At 32.7% G+C, this 23,704-nt stretch overlaps 3 protein-coding genes and 1 non-coding gene across 4 annotated transcripts; 3 read left to right on the plus strand and 1 right to left on the minus strand.

Moving 5' to 3' along the window:
* Positions 1-4,311: 4,311 nt before the first annotated feature.
* On the plus strand, positions 4,312-9,953 carry LOC25493940 (tRNA (guanine(37)-N1)-methyltransferase 2). Its single transcript, XM_024781997.2, has 12 exons — positions 4,312-4,492; positions 5,427-5,529; positions 5,637-5,734; positions 5,838-5,942; positions 6,342-6,404; positions 6,630-6,703; positions 7,639-8,164; positions 8,249-8,368; positions 8,546-8,704; positions 9,080-9,186; positions 9,400-9,474; positions 9,597-9,953. The coding sequence occupies exons 2-12, from the start codon at positions 5,432-5,434 to the stop codon at positions 9,657-9,659; spliced, it is 1,488 nt and encodes a 495-aa protein (XP_024637765.1). The 5' UTR covers positions 4,312-4,492; positions 5,427-5,431; the 3' UTR covers positions 9,660-9,953.
* Positions 9,954-12,073: 2,120 nt separating this feature from the next.
* Positions 12,074-14,281, plus strand: LOC25493941 (glucan endo-1,3-beta-glucosidase 8). The gene is made up of 2 exons (XM_024781559.2): positions 12,074-12,580; positions 13,072-14,281. Exons 1-2 carry the CDS (start codon positions 12,225-12,227, stop codon positions 14,189-14,191), a joined length of 1,476 nt encoding a protein of 491 aa, XP_024637327.1. The 5' UTR covers positions 12,074-12,224; the 3' UTR covers positions 14,192-14,281.
* Positions 14,282-16,645: 2,364 nt separating this feature from the next.
* Positions 16,646-19,700, plus strand: LOC25493942 (uncharacterized). The gene is made up of 4 exons (XM_013602609.3): positions 16,646-17,809; positions 17,981-18,205; positions 18,489-18,580; positions 18,806-19,700. Exons 1-4 carry the CDS (start codon positions 16,763-16,765, stop codon positions 19,440-19,442), a joined length of 2,001 nt encoding a protein of 666 aa, XP_013458063.1. The 5' UTR covers positions 16,646-16,762; the 3' UTR covers positions 19,443-19,700.
* A 2,878-nt stretch (positions 19,701-22,578) lies between these two features.
* On the minus strand, positions 22,579-22,695 carry LOC112421458 (U5 spliceosomal RNA). The gene has a single exon (XR_003011788.1). It is a non-coding gene; the product is annotated as a U5 spliceosomal RNA (small nuclear RNA).
* Positions 22,696-23,704: the final 1,009 nt, after the last annotated feature.

Below are 23,704 nucleotides of genomic sequence, written 5' to 3' on the forward strand. Positions count from 1 at the left end.
TATTGCATACCTATTGGTTTGGCGTTAATTTTGTCTAAATGACTAAAAAGTGTAGTTAGGGCATACAATTTGCACGGGATAATTGTTTGTCAATAATTATTGAATGGTGGGCGTATCTAATCGTTTGAAGCAACGTATCATCTCGGTTGATTTTTTTATCTTTGTTGGTGGTGTTGGAAAATTGATTGTTGTTGATTTTTCATTGGGTGTATTTTTAATTTCTTTTTGGTGTAATACTTGGGATTTAATCCTTTTTATATATAATATATTTTGCCATTCAAAAAAAAATCAAGTAGTGATATTAAATTTTTTTAATATCGTTTTCATAAAAATGATAATATTTATAATATATTAATTATTAATTTCTATAAAAAAAAAAATCTTCCCAAGGACAAATAACTTTGACTGCAAAATTAGTTAAATTTTTTTTTTTATTAATATGAAAATTAGAACAAATTAATCATAGACGAGAATTACTATAATACATTAACTATGGTTTCCATACTTCAACCTTTATTGTTATTTTCACGTATACGAGTCACTAAGAAAGTCGCTGACACATAGAGGATTTATTAAAGGAAGAGGCATAAAGGATTGCACCTGTCTTACATCTGAAGCTATTAATTCTTTACACAACTTATGGAGGGAATCTAGCAATGAAGATTGATATTGCCAAGGCACTTGATACTCTCAATTAGAGTTTCCTCGTTAAATTGTTGAAAGCATTTGGTTTTAACTCAAAATTCTGCAACTGGTTAAAAGTCATCCTTAATTCAGCAAGCTATCTATCTCTTTCAATGGAAGACAACATGGTTACTTTTCTTGTAGCAGAGGGGTCAGACAAGGGGATCTCTTTTATTTTGCCTTGCATAGGAAGTCATTAGTAGACACATCACTAAGCTGGTAAGGGAAGGAAAGCTAACTCTTATTCCTGGTACCAGAGGTCAAGCTATTCCATCTCACATCCTTTATTCAAAGGCAAGCCAAAATCTGTCTATCTTCAACCAATTCTTGACAAAATAAAATCAAAGCTCTCAGCCTGGTAAGCTTCTCTCTTATCTTTTGCTCGAAGAGTGCAATTAATTAGAAGTGTAATCCAAAGTCTGCTTCTTCACTGTATTTCAATATACTCTTGGCCAACAACTCTAATTAAAGATTTGGAAAAGTGGATGAGGAACTTTATCTGGAGTGGTGATGTTAACACAAGGAAACTAGTTACGGTAGCATGGCACAAAACTTGTTATCCATTGAAAGAAGGTGGTTTAGGCATTAGATATCTCTCTAAAATCAATGAAGCAGCTGATCTTAAACTTTGCTGGGAGCTTTCTCACTCTCAACTTCCTTGGGCTCAAGGTTTCATAAGCAGGGTCATTAGAGGTAACAAAGTTATCTCATATCATGTTTATTCCTCTATATGGAGCAGTATTAAGCACAAGTATGGTGAAATTCTAGATAATTGTCAATGGAAGATTGGTAATGGAGCAAACATCAAATTCTGGACAGACCCCTGGGTGGAGACCCTCTGGTTCATACTCTTCATATCCATCAACATCTTCATAGCCTGCTTCAATCTACTCTAAACAGTTACATTTACAACTCTTGCTGAAATATCTCAACTTGCATCCTACAAGCCTATCTTGCACTTAGCCAATTAATTGCTAACACAGTCATTCCCATTATTCAGACTGATGACAGCATCTCTTGGAAACATTCTCATGATGGCACCCTCTCTTTTAAAGAAGCTTACACATTTCACTGCCCTGGGGGTCAGAATGTTAGTTGGGCTAAATTAATTTGGCACAACTCCATTCCCCCTTCCAAAACCCTCACCCTTTGGAGAACCTTGCATAACAAGCTACCAACTGATGACAATATCTTCAATAGAGGATGTTATCTTCCTTCATGTTGCAGTCTTTGTGGCAAGAATTTGGAATCATCATCTCACCTTTTTTTCAACTGTGATTTTGCTAAGTATATTTGGCATTGGATAAGCTCAATATTGAATCTAAACCTAAGCTTTCAATCTTTTAATGAAGCATTAGAAGTTTGCATCAGAAGCTGGTCTCCCCAATGCAAGTTGGTTATCCTAGCAGCTATCACAAATATTTGTTCAGCAATTTGGTTTTGCAGAAACCAAAGAAGATTTTCAGATAAAGTCATTCACCCTAAATCAGCCATCAACCTTATTACATCGTCTACTCTTTATCGGGTAACTTAACCAAAAGTCAATGTAATCCTTCAATCACTGATTTCATGATTCTGAAAAGCTTCAAAGTTTTAATGAGAGGACCTAATGCTCATGTTATTAAGTAAATCATCTGGCAGCCCCCGGTTTTTAATTGGATCAAATGTAATATTGATGGAGCTTGCTCAGGAAATCCAGTGAACAATTGAGCCTGAACCAAAGATTTCATCAGAACGTTAAGGCCCTCAGCAGCCAACAAAACGAGAAACGGGGACAGAGGGTCACCTTGTCGCAATCCCCTTCGTAACGGGAACTCGTCTGTCGGACTCCCATTCACAAGCACCGAAGTTGTTGCTGTACTAACACACTCTTTAATCCACTTTCTCCACAAAACCGGAAAAGACATACGACCCAGAACAGAATCCAAATAACCCCAATCGCACAAGAAAGAGACTTATATTGCTCAATCACACAAGAAAGAAATTTCTAAAATCTAACTTAATCAAATAAAGGATTGTTGATTTTTTACACTTGATATACAATCAGATGTGTAATACAATAAAGTTCAGATGGACTCTGAAACTTAAGAAACTCTAAGATATGAAAGTTAGTAATAATTTTTCTAAATGTTTTTGTGCCTATTTGATTTTGACAGAGCAAGGACACTTGTAAAATTTAGAGTATTGTTGTATTTTCTTCAACTGCCCAGGTCCTTATGTAGGAGAAGTTCTGAGAGCCGTTGTTGAAGAGTGTCAGTGCATCAAATGAGTCCTTGATAAGCTTGATCAGAGACATTAGAATGTTGCCTCAAATTATTAATGTTGTTTAGTCTTTGAATTTATTTTGTTTCAGTTATAACTTAAAATAACAAACATTTATATTTTTACTTTTAATCAAAATCAAAATTTCATAAAAAAAATATCGCTCATAATTTTCAAAAGTGTTTGTTACATTTTTTTAATATTTAAATTTATTCTTATCTATTTGTTACATTTGTTATTTGGATTGAAAATTGGGGGTATTTTTGGAAAGAAAAATTCAACCCAAAAGAGTTGAAATGGTGTTTCTTTATATATAATATAGATATAGATATTGTCATTCAATTTGAATATATTGAGAATTTTAATATCTATTACGATCCTAATATCTGCCTCCAAATATTAATCATTGCGACCATTCTATTGAGAGTTTTGTCAAGCAGTCTCACTAGAAGAAATTCACCTTTTTTTTTTTTTTTGTCTCATAAGTCCTAGCTCAACTGACAAAAGTGCCGAAATTGTTAGGCCGGACGTCATGACCGGGGTTCGAACCCTAGTACCTCCATTTTACGTGTGTGAGTTTATGATGACTTTGTCATCTCTTCTATCTAAAATAAAAAATAAAAAAAATTCACCTTTTTAAAATGAATGAGTAAATCGAGAATTTGAAATTCTAACTTTGATCCATGTATATGTAGAACAATGCCCTTTCAATTGGGTTAAACTCACATAACCATAATTTTTAATGGCAATAGTAATATTTTCTTTTTTAGGAAAATGACAATATTAATATGTTGGTTGTTAATATTAGAATTTTATTGCGATGGAGTTGAACCTACGACCTTTTTTATCGTTCTACTTCTTAACTCCCTCCACCCTAACCACCAAACCACTTTGTATCTCTCACAATACACATATCAATTCAGTTCATATTTTATATTTATAAAATTATTAAAATAAGAGGCTAACCATCAAACCACTTTGAAGACTATTTATTTTATTTATATTAAAAGAAGTGGTATTAAAAAAAGTACAAGTTAAGGTACTCAAATTAACCCAATATAAATAGAGTACAACATACAAAAACCAACAACTTAAAGAAAAATGATTATGTTAACTCATGCCTTAAAGATATAAGTTAAGAATTAAAAAAGAAATAAATAATAAATATTACATTGAGAAAATAAATTTTCAAACTTTTTAAATATTAAATGCACTATTTTCAATGCTATTTTTCTATATTTAAATTTTTTAACATGTGCCCACCCAACATACAAGAGTTTGGAGCATCGCTCAGATAGGGAGAGAGCTATACAAACGCGAACATTTTATCTATGTGTTAAAAAGGGAGATTAAATCTATCACTTAAAAATTATAGGTCAGGCCAGTGTTATTTGGCAAAAAAAAAAAAAAAAAATAGACAAGTAAACCGAACCACGTACGCACGAAGACAGAGTCTCTCTGAAATCAACTGTCTTGGCTACTCCACCTTGATCGCTCGCCCGCCGCATCTCCACCACTTCGTTTCAGAGCCCGTCGCAATTTGAAGGTAAGACCCTCTGAACTCTTATATCACGGGGAAGAGGTTGGGGGTGCAGGAAAACGAACCCTTGTATATTTGTATTTTTGCACTCACAAGGTGTTTGTCAAAATGACTCAACGAGGTTAATTCCTAAATATAATTCTTTCGATTTTGTTTGAGTCCAGAATGATGGTACTTTTACTGATTGAATCCAAGAGTTAGTTAATTTCTTATATCCTTTATCCGTGTTATGCATGGACATGGGGCCTTTTTATGTTCGTTGCAAATCTAGTTAAATATCAATGATTAAGATAGTGTTCTCTACGAAGAAACCCAGGTGCAATACATTTGTGCTAATTAGTTATGCTTTTAACTTATCTCGATCCATTCCGTATGTTTGGTTGACACGAATTGATTTGACTAAATGTGAGTTTAAGTAAAGTGATTTTTGTTTGGATACATTATGTAAAAGTGAGTCGAACTTTAAATTTGTGTTAAAAATCACTTCCAGAATCAAAAGCTGGAAATTCTAACTTCAAGTAGAATAATTATGGAGGCAAAATCAATTATACTTGAAAGCAACCAAACATGTCAGAATTAATTATACACCTCCATAATCAATTTTGGGCCCTCTAGAAGTGGAACATACACTTAAGAGTTTTTTTTTTTTTCCCCTTTCTAATCATGTACACACATTAGTCGGTCTTTTTTTCAACTGGCGCTAAACTTGTAAGTTGTGCAGTTAAGGGTGCATTGTGCTAACACCATTTAGTTTTAGTTCATGATAATGCAATAGGTTTTTTTTTTTTTTTTTTTTTTTTTTTTGTCATTTAAAAACCTCCACTAATTCTCTATTCTCTATTTTGTTACTTTCTTTTCTCTGTTTCTCAACTTTTATTCTATTGTACCTTTTTCTCACTTCTTTTTTCTTCTCTATTTTTTTCTCACCAACCAAACATAGCGGCGATGTTGTTGGACAAGAGCAAGTTCGATGTGCACTTGAAACTCTGGGCCCTTCGAATACCCTGCCAACTTTGCAAGGTTGCTACTCGAATCCTCAATGGGTATGTCTCTATCTCTCCCCGTTCTTTCCATGCGACTGTTTTAGCTGCACCTTTTTTTTTTTTTTTTTTTTTTGTTTTTTTTAATTCCTCTCTGATTGATTGTGTAGTTACTTGCTTGACAAGCCCCGAATTAAACCCATCACCGAGGACCCAACTTGTGACAAAAACCGTTACCTTATACTCTCCGAGAAAGTTCAGAATCAAGGTATTAATTTTTTTGCTTCTTTGGAGTTTCTTTTCGTTTCATTATAATGAATTGTAGTTTCAGCGGGCATTCTTATTTGTGAATTGATTTGGGTATGTTTCAGATTTATCCGATATTCCAAATCAAAAGCTTGGTGAGCTTAAGGACTTGTGTGAGATTGATGTTTTGCCCCATTCATTGATTCTAGATTATTCATACTGGAGTGCAGGTGGGTCCGTTGTTCTCTTCAAACATACCGAAGAAACTGTCTTTTAACATGATTTCTGGATGATGACCTGACATCTATTTATTTGTTGGAATCATGTTTCAAAATTTATGAATTGTGTCATGTACATCTTTTTCTACATGCTAAATTGCTGTATAATATACATACACCTATGTGGTGGCACTTAGCATTGGTATACCAATACAAATAAAAGTGCATTGCTTCTTTCTGGTCTTATTTGTTATTGAACCCTGATTTCTCCATTTTGTTGAGTTAGTGTTTGATTGCTATATTGACATGTCAGTTTAGGTAGAAACACTCTCTTTCTAATTATTTGTTCTCACATTATGCTTTCCTCCGTCTTACAAATATTTACAACTGTCTGGAAAATTGTGTCTGTAGATCACGTGTTGAAACAGATACTGCCTAACGGAGTGGAAGTGCCTTCATCTTTCGAAACAATAGTTAAGTATTTAGAAGTTATTTAATATTTTTTAGTGGTATTGGTATTTGACTTGTATAGTTTTATTTTACTCATTCTGGATTCACTTTTGATTACTGTTATAATCTGTTTTACACGGTTTCATTGATTCAACATATATGCTCTATTATTCGTTAATAATTTTGTTAACCATTGAATCTGTTTAGCCAGCCACTGACTGTGAACTAACATCTGTCCTACCTATACAGGTCACATTGCCCACTTAAACCTGCATGATGAATTACTTCCCTTCAAGGATGTTATTGCAAAGGTTATCTATGATGTAAGGATGACTACTTTAAGTGTTTGAATATTAGTTTTGTATCCTTTTTTTCAAAAAGTTATGTTTCTGTACAATTACTTGGTGGTGCTTGGTGCACCAGTCTTGTTTAATTGCTAATGCTAGATATAAAGATGCGATGAATGATGATAGTCTTCACTAAACTCAGTCTTTTTAATTGCTTTTAGTTTGGAATTGTCAGCATTTTATCATCTTCTGTTAAGCATATAAGTGTAACTATTGGCAGAATATGCAAAAAAAGTCCTCTTTGGATTCGAGTTTAGGACCTTTATTTATTGACCTGGCTTTGTTAATGCTGTATAAATTTTGGAAATCAGTCATTAGAATCGTTGATGCTGTTAGACCTAATGCAACTACTACTTTGAGGGGAGGAGATGAATTTTGACTGGAAAGTGTTGTAGGAAACTTGCCCATTGGACGAGGAGTGCGGGAAATCTCCCTTCAATCCTTATTCCTTGGATTGAAGGGAGAGGCAATGATCTGGGAGAGTTAGGCAAAAATTGAGTAAGGTGGATAAGTTTCCGATGGGCTCGGATATTTGGGATCCACAGAATTTCTTCAATCTTCTTTCTTTTTGCTGTATTCTCAGAGGGGCTACCTTTACCTATGAGTACCTTAGTCACCCTATTTTCTACTCTTAATTTTGAGTTTTTTTTTTTGAACAGCCTTAATTCTGAGCTTCTGTCAGCTCCATTTGATGCTGCTGCCTTATTTTAGTACTTTTTTTATGACATTCATAATGTGTTTGAAACATCATGAATGATATGTGTGTGTTTATTTATGTTTGAATGCTCTTTGCTACAAAAATGTCCATTGCAAGATTAATTCACAAATTCTATCATTTTACTGTTGAACATACTCTTTTATGCATGTTTTGCCTGGTAACTGTAACTTTAATGTTTTTCCCTATTATGCAGAAAAATCACCCAAGAATCAAAACTATTGTTAATAAAGTTGGAAGCATTTCAAATGAATTCCGAGTTCCAGAATTTGAAGTTTTAGCAGGAGAACATGATATGATTACAGAAGTGAAGCAATATGGTGCCACTTTTAGGCTTGATTACAGTCTGGTTTATTGGAATTCCAGATTGGAACATGAACACAAAAGGTTGGTTTCAATGTTCAAAGCTGGAGAAATCATTTGTGACATGTTTGCTGGTATAGGCCCTTTTGCAATTCCTGCCGCACAGAAAGGATGCTTAGTCTATGCAAATGATTTAAATCCAGATAGCATACACTATCTGAGGATTAATGCCAAAATTAATAAGGTTGATGATCAAATTTGTTCGTACAACTTGGATGCTAGAAAGTTCATATCCCAGCTAATGGAAGTGCCAGATTCTGAGAATAAAAAAGAAAATGATGTTCCCATTTCTGATACTTGTTACACATGCAAGATACAAGACAATACTGAGCCAAATTCAGAAAAGAAGTTGCTAACTGGTAACATATTTATGATAAATAACTGCAAGTATCAATAATTGTGATATGAGAACCTGTTGCTTGACACTAATATTCCTCTTGCAGTTGATACAAAAGACCTAGGAGACTGCACTAACACTAGTTTAGAGGATATACAAGGTTCAGCAGAGAATGCTGCCAAGTCTGCAATTGCTGTCAAAAGATCTTGTGGCAGTCCTCATGAAGGTATTCTACAAACTACAATAACATCTCGGGCTGCTACCTGTTCTTTTAGCTTCTAATACTATGTTTTGGATTTAAAAGACAAAAAACTTTCTGTCTAGCATGCAAAAATGAATATATCATTGATAATAATACTCTCGAAGGTTGAAAGTAAAACTTACTACTATTTTTGTTTGACAGGAAACGGAAAGGCTCATGGTACTGAGGTCCTTGAAGGTGGTGGCAAAAAAGGAAGCACAAACAAGAGAAGGAGAGGGTCTGAAATATCTGCCACAAAAACTTGGGAACATATTGACCACGTAGTAATGAACCTTCCAGCATCTGCTATTCAATTTCTAGGTACAGTGCCATTAGACTTGGTTGTTACTAATTTCTCTGACAAGTTATTTGGTCGTTTATTACATTAGATGAGATTGTTGTTTTCTTAGGATTTAAACATGTTCCTTGCTTGCTTTTTGGATTAGCCGGCGACTCCGAGGGTTTAGTAAAATTTGTGAGAGGGATGTACCCATTTTCCTTTTTCTGAGGTCTAACATTTTTTAAAGAACTGGCCATTATAATATAAACCAAGATTCGTTCAGGACATAATTTTTTCACTGTTAGTTTTTGTAGTGCAATGTGGTATAAATGTATGAATAGTGTTTTATTTTTCTCTTTTTTGTGGCTATTTTTAAGATATATACGTAGATATCTGACACGTATATGCCCTGTCAGATGCATTCAAGGGACTGATCCAGAGGAAATATTGGAAAGGAAATCTACCATTGATCCACTGCTATTGCTTCATTAGGGCAACTGAAACTCCTGAATCTATAATAGCTGTGAGTTCATTCTGAGACGGTGTTTCATATTATTTTATCTTTTCTGTTATGGTTAGAATAAATATACTTTACAAACTTCTGGCATTCGTTTACTATAAAACTTCTGTGCAAGCACCTGGGTTTTGCCAGCTACTTGGATATGGATTGGATACCGATAAATTGTGTAGTTTGTTTGTTCAGACATCAGACAGTTAATTGTTCTTTATCTTGCAGGTAGCAGAATCTGCTTTAAAAGCTACTATACTAGACTCAAAATTTCACAGGGTTAGGGATGTAGCTCCAAACAAGGTATCATCAGTAATTCAATATACTTATTTAGATACTTTAGCAACTCTTATGATTCTTTTAGTTGATTTGTAGAACATGTAAAATTATTTATTTATGGCTCTTGCTGTTTATTTACTGTGCAGGCAATGTTTTGTTTAAGCTTTAGGTTGCCAGAAGCATGCATTCATGAAGAAGATAGTCAATGATATTGTCCTTAGTGACACTGCTGACGAGAAATGACCTTTTTTCTTCATTCTTCAACCTTTATTTTCAGGTGTCTTAACAGGTTTTCATTGTTCTTCAGATCTAATTGGATACTTAGATCAACTAAAATTAGTCATGCATGTTCCTTTGGATATGAACTTTTTCTTTGTTAAATCTATTTTCCCTATGTTATAGATAAATTTATCATATACAATTTGTAATATTATACAATAGATATTTGACTACTACTAGCTTGTAGTAATATTTTTAAACAATGAGTGGAGTAATCTTGAATATGTCACATTCTTTCTTTCGGTAAAAAGCAACATACTCCTATATATCATCAATACTAAAAAAAAATCAGTCATAAATATGGATTTGATGTTGCACCGTGTGTCCTCAATATGTTGTAATTTTAATTGGTTTAGAAGTAAAGTGTTATTAAAAGAGAGGATAAAAAGTGACAGGACATGGTGGATTATCTATGATTTACAACTAGATTAGTAGTTTATGTGCAGTTTATCTGTTTACTTGTTTAATTAATTGTAGTACTAGGTAGTAAGCACCAATCAAAGGTCAGTCTTTGCCTTTGGTTTTTTTGACATTGGATGATTTGTTAATCCTTGCTTTAACTTACGTCGGAAAGAAGTTTCCTAATGAAACAAAATGATGCTAGCCTTGCTAGATGTGAATCCCACATAAATGCATTGAAGCACAATTTCCACTTTTAGCAAAAAACTTTTTGTTGTTTGATTTTATTATATCGTAATAAAATAAATAGACTATATATGGGTGATCAAATTTGTCATATCATGAAAATATTTTGAAAATAGCTATAATATTAACATGACTATAAAACAGAAGGTTTGCGTTTATTTTCGAATCATATAATATGATATTGTCTGTTTTAATGTTGGCCCTGGGATTTATATTTTTATGTCTTCATCATATCAGTTACCACTTGAAAACTTTTTCAATAAGTTTTTTATAATGGTAACTTCAGTTTTTTTTTTTTTCCTTCCAATTCTGTCGTGAAAAAGTAAACCTTTACAGCAAAATTTCCAATTACAAGAAAAGTTTAGAAAAATTAATTTACTGTTTTTTAATTTGTGTACACAAATTTTAAACTGACAGTCAATATGAAACAGAGAGAATTCAGGAAACTAGAAATACCTTATGCAGTGATTTTCTCTTTGTGATCCCCTCATGTGAGAAAAAAGCTTTGCAATTCAATTTTCTATATTTGGGAAATGCTCTTTTGTAATACAAAAATCAATCTTTAAACGTACGTGCTTTAATAAAAGCAAAAAGCTATGCTTGCAACTTGCAAAAAGAAGACAATCACAATGGAAATGGAAATGAGATATGATAAGATGATAAAAAGATACACGTAAATTGAAGGTGGAAAGTTACAGATTTGACGATCCATGACCCTCTTCAATTCTGGTCAATTGGAGTCAATGCATTATCTACGACCAAAGTTTTTCGTGTTCCCATTTTGCATGCATTTGGTTACAAGCTTCCACTTTGAAAGCAATGGCACTACAGTTGTGTACGTTAGCAGAGAAAAGACAAAGAATGTGAATGCTAAGTTGGACGGTTCAACCAAATTTACTCATGTCTTAATCGCTTTAACTTGCCATGCCACAATATAGAATGAAAATTATTATGTAGCTTTGAAATCGACATTTCATTTTTATTTTGATATGAAATAAATATTTGAAACTTATCTTAAGCATCTTAGTCCCTAACTTTGAGAGATACCTTTCAACCGATGTTGAGGTTTAGCTTTATATTTTGAGTTTTTTTTCTACACAATTTCAGTTTTTGTTTTTGACAAAACAATTTCAGTTAAAAGGCACAAAATGAAAATCTATGATATGTCATATGCATCTAAGTTTTCTCATTTTTTTTGTTTAAAATCCCCTGCACCATTATAATCAACTCAACTTCGTAGTTGTTTATAGAATACTTAATAATATTCTAATAAATTCAAAATTTGTTATCCTGTAATATTAATTTAAATTTAATAATTGAAATAATGGAATAGCATATTACTTTAACTTTGTTTAGATCATTCATTCATTCACTTTCAATCAGTCAACTTGTTGTAAAATACGATTGTAATGTGTGGCCTAGCATAAACTTCTTTTACTCTAATTAAGATTAAAATTGTGATGATGATAATACGAGAGCTTAACACTAATGCAAACACATGCTGGCATTTCCTGGCATTATAATTTATAACTGAACTAAGGAACGAATCTTTGTTCAATCTTGCTTTATATTTATTTTTTCATTTAAGAAATACTTTTTTTGTTATTATTGTTAAAAGAAAGAAAAGAAAGAAAAAAAAAGTCCAATTTTAAGTCCTTGTTTTACGTACCTTATTTGTGAAGACATGCACTGAAACACAAGCACTAAGAAAAAATAACTAACTCTCAACATCTATAAATTCTTGTTCCACAAATCACACATTCCCTTTTCTTTTCTTTTCCTTCCATTTTCTTTTTTCACTCCCATTTCTTTGGATTCTATTCTTTCATTTTTCTTGAAACTTAGAAAAAATGGCACAAGAAAATGCAACTCATCATTATCTAATGACATTACTCTTCATCATTATTTTCTTCTTAAGTATGTCTTCATGTGGTTATGGAGTTGGAGTCAACTGGGGAACCATGGCAACTCACCAACTTCCTCCGAAGAACGTCGTTAAAATGCTTCAAGAAAATGGTTTCGATAAACTCAAACTGTTTGATGCTGATGAATGGGTTATGGCAGCTTTGTTAGGGACTGATATTGAGGTTATGTTAGCAATTCCTAATAATATGTTGGAAGAAATAAGCAAGGATCCTAAAGTTGCTGATTCTTGGGTTTATGAAAATGTCACCAGTTATTTGTACCCTGGTGGATTAAACATCAAGTTAAGCATTTTATTTTATTTTAAATTTCATTTATCATATTACATGCACATTATAACTTCTTGCAGTTTCTTTTTGGTTTTGCATTTACTTTTTCTGTTATTCACTATGCTGTTACCATGTCTTTCATTTTTTCTTGGTCTAATTCTTGATCATATGCCATAGTTTTCATGCAAGACATTGTTGATTACTAGTTTGTAGCAATGGTTTTTTTGTACCTTTTCTGCTCATATTTCTGAAGGCTGGAGGAGTTGATACTGTACTTTTTCCAATGCCATATTCTGTTTATAATGTTCTGCATCTATTTAGCTTCTTGGCCTAATATGATAAAATTAGTGTTTCAATTAGGAATCTGAACAACACTATTAATTTCTTTTGTTTTTTCTAAGAGTTTGATTTTGATACACTATTGGTTTTGTTTTTAATGATCATTACACTGACAAGGTTTTGTTGATTATATCTTAACTCTACATTTATGATACAAATTTTGCAGATACATTGCAGTTGGCAATGAACCTTTCCTTAAGGAATATAATGGAACATATCTAATGTACACTCTACCAGCTCTTAAGAACATACAGACATCTCTCAACAATGCAGGACTTGGTTCAAGCATCAAAGCCACAGTACCATTCAATGCTGATGCATATTATTCACCAGACTCAAATCTAGTTCCATCAGCCGGCGATTTCAGACCAGAAGTCCGTGACTTAACCATCGAAATAATTAATTACCTATACACGAACAACGCGCCTTTCACTGTCAACATCTATCCCTTCTTAAGTCTATATGGAAATGATCATTTCCCTTTCGATTTCGCGTTTTTCGACGGAAATAACAAGCCTCTTGTGGATGGTAATTTACTTTACACTAATGTTTTTGATGCAAATCTTGATACACTTTTATATGCTTTAGAGAAAGCAGGGTATCCAGATATGCATGTTATAATTGGAGAAGTTGGTTGGCCAACAGATGGTGATAAAAATGCAAATATTCAAAATGCAAAAAGGTTCAACAATGGTTTACTCAAACATTGTTTAAGTGGAAATGGTACACCAAAAAGGAAGGGTATAATTGACATCTATTTATTCAGTTTAATTGATGAAAATGCTAAAAGTATTGCTCCTGGCAACTTTGAGAGACATTGGGGAATTTTTGAGTTTGATGGAAAACCAAAATATGAATTGGATTTAAAAGGATTTCAAGGTGATGAAGGTCTTGTAGCTGTTGAAGGTGTTAAGTATATGGAAAAACAGTGGTGTATTTTGGATCCTGATATTAGTGATTTGCATTATTTGGCTGGTAGTATTGATTATGCATGTAGCTTATCAGATTGTACTGCATTAGGATATGGATCTTCTTGTAATGGTTTGAGTCTTGAAGGGAATGCTTCTTATGCATTTAATATGTATTATCAAGTGCATAATCAGAAGGATTGGGATTGTGATTTTTCAGGTTTGGCTATCTTATCAGATCAGGATCCATCAGAAAAGGGGTGTCAGTTTCCTGTCATGATCTCTCATGCTTCATGTTTGGGGCTGCATAAAGGGTTTTTGGCCTTTGGGGGTGTATATATTTTTCTTGTATTTTTTTTTACTATAGTTGACAGGTAATACTAAAAACTGTGTCATGGATTCATGGTAGATTTGTACTATATATTTTTTGAAAAGGAAAAATATTAGATCCATGTTAAAAAGCTTTGGCTACTTTCTTTTTGCTTTTAATTAATTCTTTAGCTTAAGTTAGCTAGGTGAGTTAAGTTCAAGTGGCTTCTGTTAGCTAAATATATGCTTGCAGCTCAAAGCCACTACCAAGTTATGATCCAAATTCTCCATTGCTAGCTAGTGCCAGCGCCAATGCAAAAGCCAGATATCAGTTTAAACAAAAATAATATCATCAAAAGTCATTGCATTGTTTTCTATGTTAGTTTTTGTGAGAGAAATTTCCAAAATATATTTTAAACGAATTCACTGATATTTGGTTGACACAATGTATGAACTGGCTTAGTTGTTGTGATGGTTGGTAGTGGTTGCATGGTCCCGAGTTTAAACCATGTGTTTTTGGTTTTTTTTTTTTTTATTTTACTGTTAAAAATTTAAGCAAATAACAAAATAAAAGGTACAACGCTTTGTTGATGTTGGGAATAAACCCATATCATTGAAACATATATGTGCGAGTTCGTGCCACCAAATCATTGCAATCATAGTGATGATTTGTGAATGTTAATAGTAATACTTAGCTATTTGGAATACACATTGCAAAATGTGGTTCAAGACTTGTTTTCCATCCCTAAGTGACATCAATTTCTCTATAAATAAATTATGATACTTTGAAGTAAAAATTAATGCAAAAAATATTTCTAAACCATTTCATATTTTCTCTAGTGTTGTTAGAGAGTAATTAAGAGAGTTTTATTTTTAAAACTATCATTGATTGATACGATTAATGTCAAATATTATAAAGTATTATGAAGATGATTCTTAAAATTATCCTTTACATCCGTGTTATACGTAAATTTTGGATTAGTCATTTTCAAACAAGTTAAATCTTATTTTTCTCGAAGATTAAAAGAAACAATTCCACTTCAAGTGTCAGAGCTCAAAGCCTACTATTTCAAAAACCAATATTGGAGATATTATGAATGCAATGTCCTTTAGGCTTAATGAGAAGTTAAAGGTTCTCAACATTAGATATAAGAGTAGTGTTGTTTGAACAACTCTTTTTGTACAACTTTTGGGACAACTTTGGTATTCTCTTTTCTCATTGGTCAATAACAATAGAGAGAGAAAAAGAAAGAGAGAGAGAATAAGTAGATAATGTGAGTATGAGAGAGAATGTTGTATAAAAGTTGTACAAAAGTGGTTGTACAAATATCATTTCTCTAGATATAATGTTGGAAAATTGTTTTTTTGACATATAATACTTCCTATTAACACAAGTAATTTACTAAAAAGCCCACGGCGGTAGTTAACTACTGTTGGATTGATCCGGCGGTAGGTAGTTACTACCGCTATACACTAACCCAGCTAAAAAAAAAAAGACATTAAAAAAAAAAAACTCCAACGGTAGTTAACTACCGCTGGAGAATAAGATTTAGACACATCCCATACGCATGTGACAAGAGATTGGCACTGAGCTAGTGCTAGTTTTTTTATGGGCTTCCTTCCAAACAGGAAGGAGTACAACCCCATAGTCATACACATCATTTTTATCAGTCAATTTACCTGTGAATTAATTAAATTAGAGCCTATCATCAATTAATGTTTCATAATTCCATTTTTTTTAATTGGTTATTTCTTATTGTTGTTTATGAAACTACCCAGTATGATTTAAGAAAAAAAAATTGATTTTTTGTTGTTGCTTCTCGGAAAAAAAATCAAACCCAAATCTTTCTCTTTTATGGCGTTTCTTCATTAAAAATCAGATAAAAATAATCATGTTAATCTCGTAAAACAAGAATAAGATTAAAGTTGTTGATGGTGAAGAAGATGGTTAAACAATTGATTTTATGGGTAGGCCTTTTTGTTTCACGAGGAGATTAGAGGAAGAAACATAGAAATTTGATTAACAAGTATTTAATGGCAGTTAGCTGCCGGTGGTTTTCCCAACGGTAGTTAACTACTGTTGGATGCCTTTTAGTAAATTACTTATGTCAATAAGAAGTATTATATGTCAAAAAAGCAATTTTGATAATGTTGGATAATTGGATTGAGTCCAGGGTGGAGGCCCTGAAGACTGAATTAGACTCCTTATCAAAGTGAAGTTGGAAACTAGATTTAAAGGGTGTATTGACTTGTGATACCTTACAAGGGTTAGAGGTTCATATATGGTCCAAAGACTTAGGATATGATGGCCGAAGGAAGTAGATGGTAACTCAGTTTATTTCCACTTAAGCCACTGTTTTTTTTCCTTTCTTGTTCTTTATTTTTCCCTTGATAAAAAAAAAAAAAAAAAAAAAAGAGGTAAATATAAACGTTACAGTCTTCAACGGTAACGTATTAGAGTGGGCATCTAGATAGTTAATTCAAAAAATAAATGGCATCACTCACTATGATGTGATAATAGGCATAACGGACAAATCAACATTTTGAATTCAAAAAACACAACACAAGAGAACAGAAACTCCTCTGTATAACATCTCTCTCACACACACAACCCAACTCAATTCACAACACAACACAACAATGGCTTCACTAACACCAGGCCTAATCCTCAAACTCCTCCAAGCAATGAACACCGATACACGTGTCACCGGCGACCACCGTTCTCCTCTTCTCCAACTCATTGGAATTGTCCCCGCTTTATCCAGCTCCGATCTCTTTTCAAACGAAGGCTTCTACCTCAACCTCTCTGATTCTCTCAACTCCACCTACGTTCTTCTCTCTCACCCTGACACCGATCTCATCCTCAATAATCGTCTTCAATTAGGCCAATTCCTCTACGTTGATCGCTTCCATTTCCATTCCCCTCTTCCTTCTGTCACCAACATTCGTCCTCTACCCACTCGTCATTCCTTCGTCGGAACACCAGAACCACTTGTAGCTCGTATTTCACCTACCACTCGTCATTTCACCATTCAACCATTATCAGATTCAGATGATCCTCTTTCTTTGTATCTCTCCACCAACACACCACAATCTCCGGTTCAGATCAATCAACAACAACAACAGAAGATCAACAATGTTCATTCACGGCAACCACTTGCTCCACGAGATAATTTACCAACGCCTAAGAGATTTTCATCTCCGGCAACTGCTAAACGATCACAATCTGCAGGGAAGTTTGGTAAAGTTTCTGCTGAGAGAGATCCATCTCCGGCGGGGAAGATGAAGAGATCTTCTTCACCGGTTCCGTCCAAATGTGTGGTTCCGAGTTTGGTTTCTGCTCGTGAGGAGAATCGGAAGGTTTCACGTGAGGCGGCCATTATTGTTCCCTCCAGGTATAGACAGCCCTCTCCGACGGCAAGGAAGCAGCCTTCGCCGAATCCTAGAAGAGCTTCAATTTCTCCGGGGAGAAGGTTGTCCGGGGGAATCAAGTTTTCGCCAGCGGTTGGAGATTCCACTGCAAAGAAGAAGATGGTAGCTGGGATTTCTAAGATTTCTGATATGTTGGCTGGGTCGGCCAAGACAACAAGAAAGAATTGGGATGAACACAATGTTGAAGGTGAAGCTAAAGAAAAGAGTGTTGGTTCTAAAACTAGGGTTGATTCTCAATTAATCTTGCGTACTCAGGTAAATAAACATCAAATTTAAATGCTAATTTTGTTTATATATGGCATGAATTAATTAATGGATGCTGAATTGAAATTCAAATCAGATGTTATGAATTTAGATTGAGCTAAGAATGGAAATATTTAATGTGATTTGTATTGAAGTGATTCTAATATTTATTTTTTTTGGCAGGTTGCAATGTCAAGGAGATTGAGTGATGTGAAAAGCCGAAAATCAGATGACAATGATTCTTCTTCTGTGGATGAGAATACTATAGACTCTTCTCCTCAAAGTTGTTTGGATTTAGAGAAACCCAAGTTTGCAGGTTTAGGTGGCATTACAATTCATGAAAAGAAATGGACTGATGGAAGTGTTCCTCTTGATGCTGTGTCTGGCAAACTTTCAAGGCTTGGAAAGGTATTAATTTTGGAAATTTAACATTCATTTCTAGTGGCCTTCTACTAATATGGAAATCATGCACAGGTATGATATAAACAGATTGTGCCACCACTACAAATTGCAGTGTGATTGAGTGTTTAAGCATTAGAAATGATAGGTTTATAGATGATATATAGCCTGGTTGGGTTCTTATAACCTTGAATTGACCATTATTTTGCTGTTTTTTTGCTCTATTTGATTTGAAGGCAAATTTGATTAAAGTTTTTTTTTAATTTCTTTTTTTATTGTGAACTGAATCCAGGATGCAATGGAAAGGAAAGCTCTTGCTTCTGCAGCTGCTGCTGCAGCATTAGAAGAGGCCAATGCCACTGAATGTATAATAAGAAATTTAAGGTAACGATTTCCTTTGACCTGGTTTTAAATATTGGAACCGAGTCTTTTATATATCAAAGTTGAAGTCCATTGGCATTGTTTTTATTTTATTTAAACTTCAACTTAATGGTCCATTTTCCATTCAAGGGTTTAAAATTCATAACTTTGTTCTTTCTGCCTTAATGGTCCTCTTTAATGGCTGACATGAATTTTACTTTCTTTTAATGTTCTTTCTGCCTTCTTCAGCATGTTTTCAGACCTTTGCTCTGTGTGTAAAGCCAAAAATCCTTTGCCAACCATAGACAAGTTTTTTAGCATCTATGATGATGTCCTAAGATCAATCGCAATGACAGAATCTGTTGCTAATAGTCATGATGACAGTATTCCAACATGTCAATCTAAGTCCATCTCTCTTTGGGTTGAAGCTGCTTTGGCCACTGATCTTCAGATAGTATCCCTTCTAACTGAAAATGACATAAACACTCCATCAGAACTTCCGAAAAGGCTGTCAAGACCACACTCTCTTAGCACGTCTAAGAGTCAAGGAAATGGAATGAAAGAAACACTGGAGCTTGGAACAAGTTTACTGTCAGAGATGCAAATGTGGTTTTTACGCTTTGTTGAAGAATCCCTTGAAGCAGGATTTAAAGTGTTTGGAGAGAGTGCTAATGGTGGGAAGAAAGCATTGCCTCTGGATGGTGGCTCCATTGCTATTGTTTTGTCGCATTTGAAGCGAGTAAATGCATGGTTGGACCGCGTAGTTTCTAAAGGGAACCACTCATTGACAGATAAGATCGAGAAATTAAAGAGAAAAATCTATGGTTTTGTTATCCAGCATGTAGGATCAACTTTTGATAACAAAGCTTCCCTTGCTTCATCCTGAATTCTTTTTGTTTTCTTATTTTACCCATGGATGTTGATATTGTGATGAAAGGAAGAACTTCTTCTATCTTCAAAAAGTCTGTTTTGCTAGCTTATTGTATCAAGGAACCACCGTAATTTCTAGTTTGATTAATTACTATTGTATTGAACAAACCATGATGTCTCAATGGTTAAATTTAGAGCTTGTTTGTCAATGTGGTACTTTCTATTGGGAAAATTACAATTTTTCGGTTTCTTTTCTTTAAGAAACTATCATGTATCTGTGTATTTCCATTAATTGATTTAATTTTTATAGATGAATGAAATACACATGTTTATTGAAGTAAGTTTTTCTGATCAAACATAAGAGTATGTAAGTTTCTTCAATCAAATCCCCAATTGCATGCTGTATGTTTCTTAAAGGTTTAGAGCAGCATTCGGTCGGATCCTTGAAGAGATACATTCCATTATAATCACAAAAGAAAGAGACGATTTTTTTGTTAAATAGGATTTTGAAATAAAGTGTTTAGATTAATTCATTGAAGAATTACACAATCCAATTAAAATAGTTGCAAACTATGACTAAGTAAAAGCTAGAGAATGAGGAAAATGTAAATTAACTCAAGAACGCCTTTTTTTTTTTTTTTTTAAATGTCTCTTAGCTCACAAATTGAGTTACCCATGTGAGATTTAAAGACACAAATTACAAGTTTACAATGTCAAATCTTTCAAGCCATGGTCTAAGATTCACCACTTTGATAAATTGTCATATTTGAAAATCACTTGAAATATGAATGACTCGTAACGTTGTTTAAAAATAGAAGATCGTACTCATGTTTGCTCTCACGCAGATTATGATCTAATTAGTGTGAGTTTGACAAAAAGAAAAGGGAACAAATATGATTTATTTTGCGAGACACTATTGGTTTTATCTTGTTTTCCTGAATTAATATGTGTTAGATCACCATTTCACACGTTGTAGTGCCTAATGAGGATGTCTGCAAACTTCTACTTTTCACATGTATTGAAATCGTTATTGAAATTTTAGGTAATTTTGAAGTATCGATCCACATCTATCTACCATAGATTGTCTATAGATAAGTGATCTATGTTACAATATCTCATGTTTCACACACAAAAATTATAGGTTTAGGAAAAAACCTAGTATTTCATTGTGTTTTGTTTATATTGTTTTTAACTAAATTTATCATAATTTTTATAAATCTATAATGTTCTCAAATTTTATTACGGTAACAAAATATGTACTTTTAGTTTAGAACCATACAAATATCGCGTAAAGAAATGCACATAAGTCTTGTCATATGTTTAATTGCACATTCGATCTCTCTAGTTTATTAAATTTCGGGTTAATGGTGTTTTAGCCCCTGTAATATAGGTCATTTTTTGTTTTCCCCCTGTAAAATAAATTTTTTTATTTACCTCTGTAAATTTTTTTTTTTTGGAATATCCCCCTAATAGGTCATAGAAAAAAAGATAAAGTCGTTTTTTTATGACCTATTAGGGGGTATTCCAAAAAAAAAATTATAGGAGGTAAATCAAAAAAAATATTTTACAGGGGGAAAACAAAAAATGACCTATATTACAGGGGGTAAAGCACCATTAACCCTTAAATTTCTAGTTTATTAAATTTACGAAAATAACCCTCCTTGTTTAGAATATAACTCATATGTTTAATTGTACATTCGATCTCTCAATTCATGTTTTTTACCCTAAAAATGGTGACTTTTTGGCTCGAATGATAGGTAAATTTTGGTCTCAGTACTAATATTTTGTCTTTAGATTCAACAATGGAGCAATAAATCATCTTGTTTTGACATAATAATCACAATTTTTATAGTAAAAATTATGCGTTGGACCAAAATTACGACAAACGTGAAAATAAACAGACAAAAAAGTTATTTTAAAATAAAGAGACTATATTGTAACAAAAAAATAGAGAGACTATTTATGTGAGCTTAATAAAATATAGGATTAAAAAGGTCCAATTACGCCGTTTAAAAAAAAGTGCAAGTCAATTATTTATTTTTTTTTTAAACAAGTCAAAAATATATCTATATTCATTGGTAATTTGAAAATGCGAGATGTGTGCACCCGTCGGATTTTTGATTCAAATGTTTGTATAAAAAAAAAACTTCATACAATGATTTTTTCCGGTTCGAAAACTTATCTAATGCGTAGGTTCTAGGTTGGTACTCTCCCTAAAAAAGGTTAGAAATCTCTAAAAAGAAAGTATTTTGTCTTTTTTTTTGGAAAAAGAAAGTTTTTTGTCGATAATTGATCCAAAATACATTTTTTATGTAAAGGGAAACAAAATACCTTATCAGTAGTAAAAGATAAATAATCAAAGGAAACAGATAAAAACAAGTTTTTAATTGCTTAGTTATTAATTTTTCGATTCTTTTCTATTTATCTTTATTACTATTATTTTAGATATCTTTCTACTTTTTCCGTCAAAAAAAAGTTTTTCTATTTTTTATAATTCTAATTAAGGAATTTTTTTTTTACAAAATTCTAATTAAGGAGTTAACAAAAACTAACCAATAAAATCTTTTGTGAAAACAATAATATAACATTATTCTCTTCTCTATAAAAAAACATTATTATAAAACTACGATTTAATAAATCAAGCTCATAAATTCAAAACACTATAAAGACTATAACAATTCTAATTAAATATTGATAAACGTCATCTGAAACTCACACTTACAACTACCATTATAAATTCAAATTTATATAAATATATTCACCGTAACAATATCAAAATTGTCGGTGTAAACCTTGCCTACCAAACTCTGAATTCCAGTTGGGAAACTTTTCAAAGCCAAGCAACATCTTTGATTTTTAGATGAGTTTTATCTTCTTTTTTTTGAAAGATCGATGAATTTTATCTTGATACTTATTATACAAGATTGAAAAATCTCAACCAACAGCGGCTCACTGAAAAAAAAAAAATTAAAACGTGACTTTGGAGATACTTTTAATTAAAGTAAAATACGAGCAAAAATATAAAAGTTTAATAATTTTAATAAAACAATGATTATAATTGATTGGAAATATGAACTCTTTACAACCTATATAAAAAAGTAAAATCTCTACAGATACAATGCATATTAGTTAAATCATTTTTTAAATGTTTAAAATATGATACCATCCATCCAAAAAAAAAACTAACGTATACCGCTAAATGTGATGCTGACATGGTATTCTTTAGTAAAAAGCGAAATAATAGTTCGCTATGTCATCATTACACGACTCTGTTACCATCCATCCACAAGATAAGTCGTTCTAAGTTTAAATAAAAACAAATTAGTAATTTTTAAAATGTTTAAAACATTATACTATCATTTTTCACAAGATAAATTGTTCTAAATTTACTTAGACAAATATGTAATTTGGGTCATGTTAACTTGTGGCCTTAAGGCATAAGTTTTGTATTGAAAAAATAACTTTTAAAACTTTCAAGACATTGAATGCACAATTTCCAAAATTAAGTTTCTACAGTTGTTTTATAAACTTGTGCTTTAAGGGCACAAGTTAACATTTCCCATGTAATTTTACAAAAAGGAACAACAAATTAATTTTCCTCTAGTATACTGTAATTATTTATTACCTTTTTATGTCATTGTCGTGATTTTTCTTTTTTGCACAACAAAATATAATTTATATGATTTATCTCGATGGAAGAGTCATAAACTGGCTTTGGAAGGTCGTGTTATTCTCTTACATGTTGTTTTATCTACATCGATGATTTAGTTTGCTTTTGCATGTATTCTTTATAAAATTGAATCATTTGAATCTTTTCATGGGCCGGAAGTGAAGAGACTCATAAAACTTATTGTGTTGAGTGGGATAAGGTTTGCTTGCCTAGAGAAAATAATGGGTTGGAGTTCCTTAATTTAAAGACGTCTAATACTGCTTTGTCGTGGAAGTGGTGTTGGACAACGATTGACGAATAAGAGAGTTTATGGTTTTAAGTTTTATCGAATATGTATGAGGTGAAAACGAGTGTTCGGTAAGGGGGAGTAACTTAGATTTATGTTGGTAGAAAATTGCGTTTGGAATAAAAGCAGGCGTTGGTGTACGTGGTAGTTGTTTTTGAGATCGGTTGTCAAAGACGATTGAAAATGTTAGAGATTTCTTTATTTTGTTTTGATGAGTGGGTGGACAAAGAAGTTTTTAGGGATAGATTTATCACGACGTTCAATTTATTAATCAAGAAATAGGTATTAGTGGTAGATATGTTGGATAGAGACGAATGTCTGG

This window comes from Medicago truncatula, chromosome 4 (assembly GCF_003473485.1).
Source record: "Medicago truncatula cultivar Jemalong A17 chromosome 4, MtrunA17r5.0-ANR, whole genome shotgun sequence".
In the NCBI taxonomy this organism is placed as follows: domain Eukaryota; kingdom Viridiplantae; phylum Streptophyta; class Magnoliopsida; order Fabales; family Fabaceae; genus Medicago; species Medicago truncatula.